Below are 12,740 nucleotides of genomic sequence, written 5' to 3'. Positions count from 1 at the left end.
GGGAAGAGGTGGGGAGAGGGTTTGGTGCCTGCAGGGACCAGCACGCACCGATGTGACTGTGTCCACAGCCTAGTGTGTGTCCTTGGTGAGTGACACTGGACACGGGTCTCCTGGCATACCCACTTTTGCCCTAGGGTGGCATCTGGGGGTGCATATCCATGCCTAATGGTATATCCAGGCATGGCATGCATTAGTGCTGTTATGGGTCGCTGTGAAGCAGATGTGAACTTCAGCAGGCCTGGCCCTCTGCACACAGCATCTCCTTGAAGAATCTCAATGACTCTATCATCCCATTCTACAGTTGCGGAAACAGGCTCAGAGCAGGGCAGGAACTCGCCCATCCTCCAGACCATCCCACACCACCCTTCTCTTCCTCCACTCTGCTCTAGCCCCAGTGGCCTCTTCTGTCCCTTAAACTTGCCAAACAGCCCTCTCCTGATGTTTCCCCTGCACGGTAAGTCCCCCCTCCACTGCCTTCAGGTCACAGCCCCCCCATCAGGCTTTCTCTAAGAGACTCCCTCCCCATCATTCCATCCCAGAGCCCCATTTCTTCCATAGCAGCGGCCATGATCAGCGATGATTTTGCCTGTTTACTTGTTCTTGTCTGTCTCCGCCGCCAGACTTTATACTCCATGAGGGCAAGGACTGTTTCTGTCTTGCTGGTCCCTATGTTTCTATTAATTGGCACAGTTCCTGACTTATAGTAGTGGGTGATGAGTAAATGAACGTCCACCGCTACCAGGAATGCCCATGGAGTGCAGTAGTTTATAATGCAATGTTGGTGTCTTGCTTCCCTCCGCCTTGGCTTAGTGAATTCCTAGCAACTCACAGGGCCCAGCTTAAATCTCCCCTCCTCCCTGAGACCTGAGAGCCGGCTCTTCTTTCCCTGTGGCAGCCCTGTTCCCTCCTGCTTGTAGATGCCATTTTCTGAGACTGTCTCCTTCACTACACTCTCATCTCCAGGCCAGGGAGCTCGTTTGACACATTCACCCTGGCGTGCCCAGAACCCCGCACAGCAGGTGCCCAAGTGGATCAGCATGGCTGATCCTTGAGCATGTGCAGTTGTGTTACTATCACGGGGGGGGGCGTGTGCACAATGGACTTGGGGTGTTGGACACCTGCACCCCCCTCACGCCCTTCACAGCCTCCTTCCCCCCCCCCCGCCGTGAGCCAGCCGCCCCCGCGATGTTACCCTTCTCCTGGGGTCTCAGGGCCCTGCCCATCTGAGGCAGCTTGGACCTCCACAGACCCATCCCACCAGCGGCCCGTGGGGTGGTCGCGCCCCATCCCCACCCAGGCCCTGACTCCTCCTGGCTCGGCTCAACGTCACAAGGGCCCGATCATTTGGCGAGATGATGAAGTGTCCCCGGGGCAGAAGGAGGAAATGAACCCAAAGAGGCTCAGGTGGAGCCGCAGCACCTTGCTGCGGAAGAGGCCTCGGTCGCTATGGTGACGCGCCCTCCTTGGACTCACTTCCGGAGTGGAGTGGCGCATGCGCTGGGCGCCCGAGAGCTCGCGAGGAAGGCTAGTGTCTCCCTCCCCTCCCAGGATGCCCCGCGGTTCCGGGTGTGACGTCAAGGGAGGCGTGGCCGCAGGGCTGATTAAATTAACCGTGCTATATAGCGAGGCGAGACCCCGCGCGAGCGGTAGACGGTGTGACTTCTAGCTCGGGTTCGGGTTGGGCTCTTCTCTCTGGAAGGGGACAGGGGTACGTGAGGCGGAGGAGGTTGCCATCGCGACGCGGCCCGAGTTTCGCTTCCAGGTTAGGCGCAGGCGCAGACGTGGCCGGAGTGGTCCCCGAGACGGACGGCCGACTGAGCACCGCTTCTGGGGAGCTGCTCCCGGGATCGGTGGCACCTCGGGCTTCGGGTCCTCGATCGGGGCCAGAGAGCCGACACCGCGAGGGCGGCTTCCCCGGGACCGAGGGACGCGGACCGGACCCGAACCACCGATCGTCACCCATGGCGGCCCTCGTGAGTATGCGGCGGAGCTGGGGGATCCCGGCGGCGGCCTCTGCGACCCTCACTCACCGTCCTTCCTTCTGTACCCGCAGGGCCCCAGCAGCCAGAACGTCACTGAGTATGTCGTTCGAGTTCCCAAGTAAGTCCCTGAGCCCTCTTCCCACTTCCCCCGAGAAGGGATCAAAACCTTGCTGAGCTTCTAGGCAAGCCCGGCACCTCCTGTGATTCTCCCTCCTAACTAGCAGGGACCTGGGGACAGGGCTGGGGTTGAGCCGAAGCCTTTCTGGGGGCATCCAGTGTTTTGAACAGAAGGAATGAATGAATAAGTACATTAATAGACGGTAGGATGCAGCCTTCTGGTCAGGAATGCCTTTTCCCCAGTTGTGACTCCTTTGTTGGTCCTCTGGAAACCTGGTTCCAGGATTTTTCTCCTCTGGGAAACATTCCCTGCCTGCCCTCCCCCATCCCCAGGGCAGAATTCCCCATTATTCCCACATCTTGGGCTCCCCCAGATCTTTGTGCCTCCTTCTGCTCTTCTTCAGCACGGGTTGGGGGAGTATGGATCTGTTCCCTGACAGACTGGGAACCCCTGAGGGCTTTTGTGGGTGCCCAGCATTGCTGAGCCAGGGAGTGTTTGTTAAATGAATGAAGGACTGAGCACTGCCTCTTCTTGCCCATTCCAGAAACACAACTAAGAAATATAACATCATGGCCTTCAACGCAGCTGATAAAGTCAACTTCGCCACCTGGAATCAGGTAAGCCCCTGTGAGTGCGAGAACCTGATCCTGCACTTGCGGTTGCAGTAGATGCTTAGTTATAGTAGTAACTGAGGCTTGGTTTCCTCTGCGTGCCCTGAGTGGAGATAAGATGATGTACTAAGGCCCAGGCTGAGCTGCTGGGTATCCCTGTGAGGAAGATTTGGCAGGCCCCACAGGAGGCCTTGTGAAAGGAGAACATTTAGAATTTGTGTCCACTGACAGGCATTTTTGGTCTGGAGTTATCTGGGCAAGGGAGGGGGCTGCATCCTGCAGATGGTTTTTGGAAGCTGTCTCTCTCCATTGGTGCTGCTATAGAATACCCCAGACCGGATGGCTTATAAACAACACACGTTTGTTTCTCACAGTTCTGAAGGGTGGGAAGTCCAAGATCAAGGTACCAGCAGATAGATTTTTGGTCTGGTGAGGGCCTGCCTCCTGGTTCATGGATGGCTGTCTTTTTACTGTGTGCTCACATGGCAGAAGGGGTGAGGGAGCCCCCTGGGGCCTCTCTCCTAAGGGCACTCATCTCATTCACGAGGGTTCCATCCTCATGACCTAATCCCCTTCCCAAGGCCCCACCTCCCGAAGCCATCACCCTGGGGGTTAGGTTTCAATGTATGCATTTTGGGGTGGAACACCAACATTCAGTCTATAACAGAAGCCATTAAAGGGTTTTAAACAGGGCAGTTATAGTGATCTGGCTGCTGTCAGGAGACAGGCTGTGGGATCAAGTGAAGACAAAGGGTGTGCAGGGTGGAGGCGTCAGCTGGGGTCCAAAGGAGTGACCTTTGGGCCTGGAGCAGTTATGAGAAGTGGGTGGATTCTAGTGTGTTTCGAAGTGGAGCCAACATAATTTGTTAATGATTGGATGTTGAGGGGTGACAGGGCCAGATGGATGGAGTATTTGGGAACTCTGGTCCCGACATCATATATTAGACATCCAGGAGGAGACAGGAAATAAGCAGTTGAGCATATGAGTTGGGAGACTGGCAGGGAGCATCTGGGCATTTGGAGCGGCATTTAAAGCCACGGAGCCTGATCCGGCCCAGCAGAGGAGTTGGCCCCAAGTCTAAAGTCGGCAGCTTCAGACCTTCGCTCAGTTGGGCGGCTCCTACTGCTCAATCTTGTTTTCCAGCACAGGTCTCTCTTTGGACTGTTTTTAAACATCACTTCATCTAGTTGAGCAAATGAGGCCATTGGACATTGGGCAGGTGAATGCTTGCTCAGGGCACCCTCTTCCCTCGTAGGGTGCCTGCCTCCCCGCATCTCCAGCTGCACACCCATTCATATACAAACTAACATGCTCCCCCAAACTCTGGTCTCACCTAAATTATCCAGAGAGGGTGCAGGGTTTCCAAATCCCTGATCACTCAGTGGGGGGACATCCTTTATCACTAATCATCTAAGAGAGAAATAACCCACCCATCGGGGGTACCCAGCCCCCAAACAACACTCATCGCTAAGAAGAATAACTTGGTAAATACTTTGGGAACATACCACCTTCCATCCCTCATTAAGTAGGAGGGCCCCTCTCCCCCGACCCATGAGAACCCAGAGGAGCCTACCCCTCAGTCACCCATCATCTTGAGGTGCAGCACCTGAGTAGTTATCACCTCTTGAGATACGTGACCTCCTAGCCACTAGGAACTTGGGGGTTACACATACCCCATTCCCTGATCATCATGGGGGGACATCACTCATCACTCCTTGTTTTGACCTCCCGGAGGTCACACCCCCTGAAAATCTAGTCACGGGGAGATACAGCCCCCAGAATTCTCGTTGACTAAGAGGCATACTCCCTAAAAAACTTAGGAGGAGGATTACATTCCCTGGGGAAAAACGAATCCTCTGGGTTGTCACTAATCACCCGAGGGAGGGGGCAGGTACAGGCATCTAAGTGCCGTCAACCATGAGGGACATCCCCTCCCCCAGTAGCTGCCCCCCACCCACGGCAACTTGTGAGCAGAACCCCCCCCCCCCCGCGCCTCCCCACAAATGCATTCTTTGCAGCAGCTGTCCTCGGAGACCGCCCCCTGGGCCAGTGGTGAACCAGCCCGGCAGGGGCCCTGCCGTCTGGGGTGACCGCCTTCAGAGAATCAGGCCTGTTTACCCCCCTTTAGTAATGAGGCACACCCTGAGCTGGCTCCCAGAAAAGGAGGTGCAGGAAGGACACTGATTCCTCCCATCCCCTGGGGGTGCCCTGATTCTGGCCTCAGCCTGGGTAGCTTGACCTGGGATCAAAGGCTAGCTTGGGGGGCAGCTGAATGGCTCAGTCATTAAGCGTCTGCCTTCGGCTCAGGTCATGATCCCAGGGCCCTGGGATCGAGCCCCGCATCAGGCTCCCTGATCCTCAGGAAGCCTGCTTCTCCCTCTCCTACTCCCCCTGCTTGTGATCCCTCTCTTGCTGTGTCTCTGTCAAATAAATAAATAAAATCTTTAAAAAAAAAAAAAAAAGGCTAGCTTGGTAGCCGTTTTCCCTCCTATTTCGAAGCTTTTGTTCCATCGTCCTCGAGCTTGTGGTGGTGTTGGCTGTTGAGAATTTCCGCCATCCTCATTCTTGTCCTTTATATCAGGGGTCAGCAGGCTTTTTCTTGAAGGACCAGCTAATTATTATGCTTGGCTTTGTTGGCTGGTGTCTGGCACAGCCCTTCTGTCCCGCCCCGCCCCGTACACAGTAAAGACACAACGCTATGTAAATGAGTGGGCGTGGCTGCACGCTAATAAAACTTTGCCTCCCCCCCAACCCCCAACCCCCCATCCCCACCACTTCCTGGATGCCTGTAGGATCTTTTTGTTCCCAGCCATCTGAAATCTCTTGACAGGGGGAAGTAACATTGGTCGTCTTGCCTTTTCCAGCTAACATGTCTTCGCAGTCGTTCCATACTCTTGCCTCCTCTTTTTGGCTGTCTGCTCTTCCGCTGTGTGGAGGCGGCCGTGTGTATTAAGTGAGTCCCCTGCTGATGTGCATTAGATTCACTTCCGGTCTTTTGCTGCCGCAGACAGCGGCCCTGCGTGTGTGGCATCTCACCTCCACTGTCTGGAGGAGGCAGCTTGAGGGTAAGCAGTGTGCGCGGCTTAGAATTAACTGCTGCTGAATTGCCTGGAGATCCAAATCTGGAAAGCAGCCTTCAATGGTGTCTAAATGCAGACAGAGAAGAAGAGTGGGCCGGTTCCAAGCAGGTTGTTTTCATTGTTTTTGCTTTTGTCCTCTCACCAGAATGATCCGTTTTTGTTTTGTTTTTTTTTTAACTGTTGATTTAGAAATAGTTTCAGACTTTGAAAAGCTGCAAAATAGACATAGTATGAGGCTTACCCACCTCCCTTCACCCAGATGCACAGAGAGCCGGTATTCTACCCCTTTTTTTCGTTTTGCTAAGCAGGAGGTTGGCTTTGAATGTCTGCAGCTCAGCCTGGGAGAAGGGGGTAAGGGGTGTTCTTGCGGGGGCGGGCACCCTGCTGAAAGCGTCTTTTTCCTGCCTGCCCTGCCCTGTTGCCCCAGGCCCGGCTGGAGCGAGACCTGAGCAACAAGAAGATTTACCAAGAGGAGGAGATGCCTGAGTCCGGCGCGGGCAGCGAGTTCAACCGCAAGCTTCGCGAGGAGGCTCGGAGGAAGAAGTATGGCATCGTCCTTAAGGAGTTCCGGCCCGAGGACCAGCCGTGGCTGCTCCGCGTCAATGGCAAATCAGGCAGAAAGTAAGGGTGGCGCAGTGAGTGCCTCCCGCGTCCCCCTTGTGTCCTAACTCCGTGGGACGTCCTCTCTCAACTCCCGTGGCTCTCGTGGGGTTTTATTTCTGAAGATGAACCAAGCCGGTGCTCATGCAGGAGCTCTAGGGACCAGGGTGTGGGAAGCCTGAGAATCCGCCCTGACCACACACAGCAAGGGGCTGCCTGGAGGCGGGGTTGTGAGGATTGGGAGGTCAGGTGGATGGAGGGCACTGCAGGAAGAACAGCACGCACAAAAGCACGGAATGGCCTGCAGAGCTCTAGGGACTGTCACGGGGCGGGTGGATAGTGCAGGACAGTGGATGCCAGGATGCTGCTGGACTGTGGGTGGGCCGGGGCCCTGGGGAACCTTGAAGGTTGTAGGCAGGGAAAGGGCACTCTGTAAGATTTCCCAGACTTTGAGGGCAGAGAAGGGTGAGGGTAGAGGCCAGGAGGAGGCTAGTAGTAGTTCAGGCATGAGGAGGAACGTGGAGGCAAATCCGGAGGGGTCTGACTGCAGGGTTCCTGTTTCACAGCTAATCTATCATGGTCCTTCCAGAAATGAGGGGAGCCCTGAGCTCGCTCTGTGAGGTGGGGAGTGCTGGGCCTGCTTTCCAGACGTGGAAATCGAGGCTCACACAGTTGAAGGGCCAGCCCAGGGTCTCCTGACCTTGAATTTTTTTTTTTTTAAGATTTTATTTCTTTATTTGAGAGAGAACATGAGGGCAGGGAAGAGCAGAGGGAGAGGGACAAGCAGACTCCCCGCTGAGTGCGGAGCCTGATGTGGGGCTCAGTCCGAGGATCTTGAACCAAAGTCAGACACTTAACCAACTGAGCCACCCAGGCGCCCCTGGATTTTGCTCAGAGAACCCAGGTGGTTTTGGAGAGGGCGGAGGCCAGGGGGCATAGGCTGGCAGGGGGCTGGTCCTGAGGACCAGGCTGTGACCATGACTCTCTACAGGTTCAAGGGCATAAAAAAGGGAGGTGTGACAGAGAACACGTCCTACTACATCTTCACCCAGTGCCCTGACGGGGCCTTTGAGGCCTTCCCCGTGCATAACTGGTATAACTTCACGCCTCTGGCCCGGCATCGCACACTCACTGCTGAAGAGGCCGAGGAGGAGTGGGAGAGGTGAGTGAGCCTGGGCAGGCCTGGAGGGAGGCAGGACCCAGACATTGTCCTCTCCCAGCTCCCCAGAAGGGGGCTGAAACACTTGGAAATGGGGTGTGTCACCATAGCCTTCTGTGTGGCTGGGAGCTGGGTACTCAGTGGTGACCAAGCCACACTCCACCAGGCCCTCGGGGAGCTCCCAGTTCAGTGGGGGAGACAGACACGGAAGCATCAGGGACACACAGGGCCCTGAGAGAGCTGAGGAGGGGGTAGCTGAGCTGAGCCCTGGAGCAGGAATTGGCAGAGCAGGGGAGGTTCTCCCTGGCCCACTTGGCTTCCCCCAGGCAAGAGGGCTATGGTTGGACCAACTACAGGTAAGATCTATATAATGTAAAGTTTACCATTTAACCATTTTTAAGTATCCACTTCAATGGCAGTAAGTACATTCACATGGTTGTACAACCATCACCACCATCCATCTCCAGAACTTTCTCATCTTCCCGTACTGAGATTCAGTCCCCATTAAACAGTAACTTTTTGTCCCCCTCCCCTGGCTCCCACCATTCCACTTTCCATCTCTGAGTTCGACCTTTCTAGGGACCTCATATGAGTGGGATCATGCAGTATTTGTCTTTTTGTGACTAGCATATTTAATTCAGCATAATGTCTTCAAGGTTCATCCATATTGTAGCATACATCAGTGTTTCATTCCTTTTTTTTAATTAAAAATAGTTTTAATTGTAAAAAACACATAAAACTTACCATCTTAACCATTTTTAAGTGTACCACTCAGTAGCGTTAAGTCCACTCACAGTCTTCTGCAACAGAAGAATGTCACTCCTTTTTACGCCACTGTTGAACTTTGTGCTATTAGATACAATCGTAAGATTTTCCTTAGATGCAGTCCTGTTTTTTAAAACTTTTATCACCATGGTAAATGGAAGCACCAGTCTTGTTTGTCATAAAAACAAAGGCACCCATAAACTACCATAAAAACACATGGATGTGAATACATTGTGGCCAAATTCTGTTGCCTGAGAAAGGCCCTGAGTTTGAGAGAGATGCTGGGATACCAACACCACACTGAGACCTTCTCCTTGAGGGACACAGGGCAGAGAGGGAATTGAAGGGCCAGCTCTCCCCATGTGATTTCAGGGTGTTCCATGCCATGGTTTTGAGTCCTCTGAGGTCAGATCATCCCTCAGATCACCTAAGTCCTGTCTGTGGTTCCCCTTTGGGGAGCGCCTGGTGGAGATGCAAGGGGAAGGCCAGGTATCTGGAGCCAGGCCCCTTGTCACCCCCCACTGCACCCCTCCCCCTGCCCACAGGAGAAACAAAGTCCTGAACCACTTCAGCATCATGCAGCAGCGGCGGCTCAAGGATCAGGACCAGGATGAGGAAGATGAGGAGAAGGAGAAGCGTAGCCGCAAGAAGGCCAGTGAGCTGCGCATCCACGACCTGGAGGATGACCTGGAGATGTCATCTGACGACAGTGAGGCCAGTGGTGAGGAAGGTAAGGCCGGGGAGCCCCCTGGGTGGCTGGGTCGTACTTTGTCAAGGTGTCTTGAGTGATGACTCAGGGAGGTTAATGCCACTGAAGGAAAGTTTACTCACTCACAGCCCGCTGGGAATGAGAGCATGACACGGCAGCCTCCGTGGGCCCCTGGGGAAGCACCAGAGTTGGTAGGAGGCAGAAAGGAGTGACAGGAAGGTCTCAGCGGCGGCCTTTATCGGGATTTCCACGGGATGGGCAATGCAGGGGGTGGGGGCGAACAACTTCCAGATCGGCCAGTTCAAATAATCCTGGCAGGCCCTGGGCTACAGGGGTGGTTTCTGGTTTCTGGCACCCGGTACCCGGTCCTGGGGGCTGTAGGGAAGAAGTGATGGCCCTGAGTATGAGAGTGAGAGAGAGGGAGTTGGGGGTGGAGACTTGGACTGGTCAGGTTTGTGTGCGAGAGGCGAGTGCTTGGGGGAGTCTCTCCCTGGTTAGCGCGGGGCCCCAGGATGTCCAGACATCCTCGGATATGCCAAACAGGATGAGTACCAGCCTGAGCCCCGCTCTACTTCCCCAGGTGGTAGAGCCCCCAAGGCCAAGAAGAAGGCACCACCCACCAAGGGGGGCAAGAAGAAGAAGAAGAAGAAGGGGTCCGATGATGAGGCGTTCGAAGACAGCGACGACGGGGATTTCGAGGGCCAGGAGGTGGACTACATGTCCGACGGCTCGAGGTGAGGCGGGCAGCGGGCAGGAGGCGGCTGGGAGGCCTGGGCTGGCCTGGCCCACGCATTCCCTCACCCTCTGCCCGCCCTCTGTCTTTCAGCAGCTCCCAGGATGAGCTGGAGGGCAAGCCCAAGGTCACCCAGCAGGAGGAGGGCCCCAAGGGCGTAGACGAGCAGAGCGAGAGTAGCGAGGAGAGTGAGGAGGAGAAGCCGCCCGAGGAGGACAAGGAGGAGGAGGAGGAGAAGAAGGTGCCCACACCTCAGGAGAAGAAGCGCAGGAAAGGTAGGTCCCCTCCCCGCTTCCCAGGTCCCCCCCCCCACTCCCAGAGCCCCTTATCTGAGGTGGAGCTGGGGTGGGCAGGCACCGTGGCACTGACGTCCCTCCTCCGGCCCGAACAGACAGCAGCGACGAGTCGGATAGCTCGGAGGAGAGCGACATCGACAGCGAGGCGTCCTCGGCCCTCTTCATGGCGGTAAGGCCCAGCCCTGGGGCGGGAGCCGGCGGGCGGCTGTCCCGTCTCTAGACTCACATCCCCGACCCGATCTCCGCAGAAGAAGAAGACGCCCCCCAAGAGGGAGCGGAGGCCGTCGGGAGGCAGCTCGCGGGGCAACAGCCGGCCGGGCACACCCAGCGCGGAGAGCGGCAGCACGTCGTCCACCCTGCGGGCAGCCGCCAGCAAGCTGGAGCAGGGTGAGCAGCCCCGTCCCTGTCTGCCTCCGCTTGCCGTCCACCCGCGGTCCCTCGTCCTGCCTCGGGGCCGGAGGCCTGGCCGCCCCCGAGCCCCCTGCACAGGGGACCCTGGTACCCCTCCGCCTGGGCGCCCAGGGGTGCAGCTGCCGGGCACGGGACTCAGCCCCGCCCCTGCTCCCCCAGGCAAGCGGACGAACGAGACGCCGGTGGCCAAGCGCTTGCGGCTGGACCCCGGGCCCCAGAGCCTGTCGGGGAAGTCGACCCCTCAGCCCCAGTCCGGGAAGTCGACCCCCAGCAGCGGGTAAGTTGGCGAGGGCGGCAGGGCCAGGGCAGGGGCGTGCGGGAGCCTCCTGCTGACGCCCGGCCTGCCCTCGGCTCCTCAGTGACGTGCAGGTGACCGAGGACGCCGTGCGCCGCTATCTGACACGGAAGCCCATGACCACCAAGGACCTGCTGAAGAAGTTCCAGACGAAGAAGACGGGGCTGAGCAGCGAGCAGACGGTGAACGTGCTCGCCCAGATCCTCAAGCGGCTCAACCCCGAGCGCAAGATGATCAGCGACAAGATGCACTTCTCCCTCAAGGAGTGACGGGCTCTGGCGCCCACCCACCTGCCCAATAAACAAGCTCCGTCTCCAGAACTTCCTGGGTGCTCGCGTTGTCTGGCTCCTGCTCCCCAAATCCCAGAGCCCCGCCTTGTCAATTCCAAATCACCCCGGGCAGTTTTCTCAGTGGAGGTCTCTTCCTCTCGTGGGCCCCTCCCTCTAGAACCTTCCGCTGCCCCTTAGAGCCTGTTCCTCTTAGTCCTCAGCCTGTCGCACTCACTGAGCATCCACCCCCCATGGGCACGTGGGCTGTCTCTCCAGCTCTGGCTTCTGGTTCTGTGTTTAGTTGTAGCTGGTCCCCCTTAGCCCATGAAGTGCTTCGCTTCCATGACCGTTCTCCAGTCCTCGAATCATCTTTGCTTCCTTTTCAGATCAGCCGGTCTGTTTTGCGTGCCTTGCCCCTAATGCTTTGGATCCCTTCTTTCACATTTTTGTTCTAAGCATCTGTCTTCTTATGGTCTCTGCCAGACACCTGGTTCCTGAAACTCACGGGCATCCTGCGTTACCTTCTGATTCCTCTTCACGATCGATTGTTGTGTTTTATAACTTTGGATGGGGACCTGAGGCCGGCTCAGGGGTTCTGTGGGGGCCTCCTGGGCAGTTGGCTTTGCAGGCCAATCCTGCAGGTGCTTTTTGCCTTTGCTCCGTCCCACCCAGGTGGCCCAGGAGGCCTGGGCTGAGCCCGGGTTAGGTGCTTCTCAGCTGGTGGGCTCTGGCCCAACGTGGCCGCGACATCCCAAACCCTTTTGTTGCTGATGTTGGCACCTGGGCCCTGTTTTTCAGCTTTCCAGCGATGTTTCTAGGGCTCCCCTTATTTCTAACAGCTTAGTTATGCATTTATTTTATCTCGCGTTGCCGGCGTTCTGCCTTGGGAAGGCTTTTTGAGTTCGTGGACAGTTTCATTGAGGGAAATGGAATTTGGCCGTGGTGCCACTTTTGAACCCCTGTTCTGTGTGATCGGCTGGAGGGAGGGGGGCAGGATGTGGGGCTTCCGCCTTGCCCGAGGCTGGATCCTGGGTGGAAAACTTCTCCACCCAGTTCCACAGGCCCTTGGCCGCCAAGCAGAGATGCCAGAGATGACAGGCTAATTCCTAGGAATGTCCCAGGTCCATCCAGCCTCCCTCCCCATCCTTCCGCCAGGCCTTTTTGGGGGCAGCAGGAAAGCAGTGTTGCCCCTGACCCGGCGATTTTACCCCTGGCCTCCCTGCCACGGGCCTGAGGTCTGAGGCGTCCCCAACCGGGCCGGCCCACGTGCCCCAGTGGGTAGGTGCAAGGGCCTTGTGTTCAGCAGCATCTGGCTTAAAATCCTGCCAGTGTTTAATTCTGGGCCACTTTGGCCAAGTGCCAGTTTTTGTCTGAAGGTGGTCCCAGCAAGCACCACAGTAACCACGCCAGCAGGACGCAGAGTTTGGGTTACTCCCAGTCTTGCTAACCTGGAAAGCGGCTCCTGAGCCTGTCTGTGCTCACCTGTGTAGGGCGAGTTCCCGAGCCCGTGTTTTCCTGGGGAGGAGGGAGGTGACTGGCAGTTTCCGGAGCAAAGGCTCAGCTGCTGCGGGTTTGCACCCCTCCCCACAGCCTGGGGTGTACCTGCGTCGCACACATACCCCCAGCCGTGGGGAGGCATGTGCTGGTTTTTGCCCCCTGGCTGCAGGCTCCTACCTGAGTTTTCGCCCGGTCTGACCTATGTGGGATCGAG

At 56.7% G+C, this 12,740-nt stretch overlaps 1 protein-coding gene across 2 annotated transcripts; it reads left to right on the top strand.

The window, feature by feature from the left end:
• The first annotated feature begins 1,578 nt into the window (after positions 1 to 1,578).
• Positions 1,579 to 11,080, top strand: GTF2F1 (general transcription factor IIF subunit 1). Of its 2 annotated transcripts, none has more exons than XM_032394853.1 (12): positions 1,579 to 1,973; positions 2,054 to 2,100; positions 2,645 to 2,717; positions 6,220 to 6,413; positions 7,384 to 7,554; positions 8,862 to 9,046; positions 9,606 to 9,759; positions 9,855 to 10,033; positions 10,150 to 10,223; positions 10,303 to 10,441; positions 10,625 to 10,742; positions 10,825 to 11,080. In XM_032394853.1, exons 1-12 carry the CDS (start codon positions 1,962 to 1,964, stop codon positions 11,027 to 11,029), a joined length of 1,551 nt encoding a protein of 516 aa, XP_032250744.1. In that variant the 5' UTR covers positions 1,579 to 1,961; the 3' UTR covers positions 11,030 to 11,080. The 2 variants fall into 2 exon arrangements, with proteins under 2 accessions (XP_032250744.1, XP_032250743.1); XM_032394852.1 differs by having other exon boundaries at positions 9,852 to 10,033.
• The last annotated feature ends 1,660 nt before the right edge of the window (positions 11,081 to 12,740 follow it).

This window comes from Phoca vitulina, unplaced genomic scaffold, assembly GCF_004348235.1.
Source record: "Phoca vitulina isolate PV1807 unplaced genomic scaffold, GSC_HSeal_1.0 scaffold81, whole genome shotgun sequence".
NCBI lineage: Eukaryota > Metazoa > Chordata > Mammalia > Carnivora > Phocidae > Phoca > Phoca vitulina.
The sequence above is the reverse complement of the archived record's forward strand: the minus strand, read 5'-3'. Positions and strand labels throughout refer to the sequence as shown.

What these genes read in the sequence shown, in the direction of transcription:
- GTF2F1 (XM_032394852.1), top strand. An exon ending in TATGTCGTTCGAGTTCCCAA is followed by an intron (nt 2,101 to 2,644) that starts GTAAGTCCCTGA and finishes TGCCCATTCCAG; the next exon opens with AAACACAACTAAGAAATATA. An exon ending in GCCGAGGAGGAGTGGGAGAG is followed by an intron (nt 7,555 to 8,861) that starts GTGAGTGAGCCT and finishes CCCTGCCCACAG; the next exon opens with GAGAAACAAAGTCCTGAACC.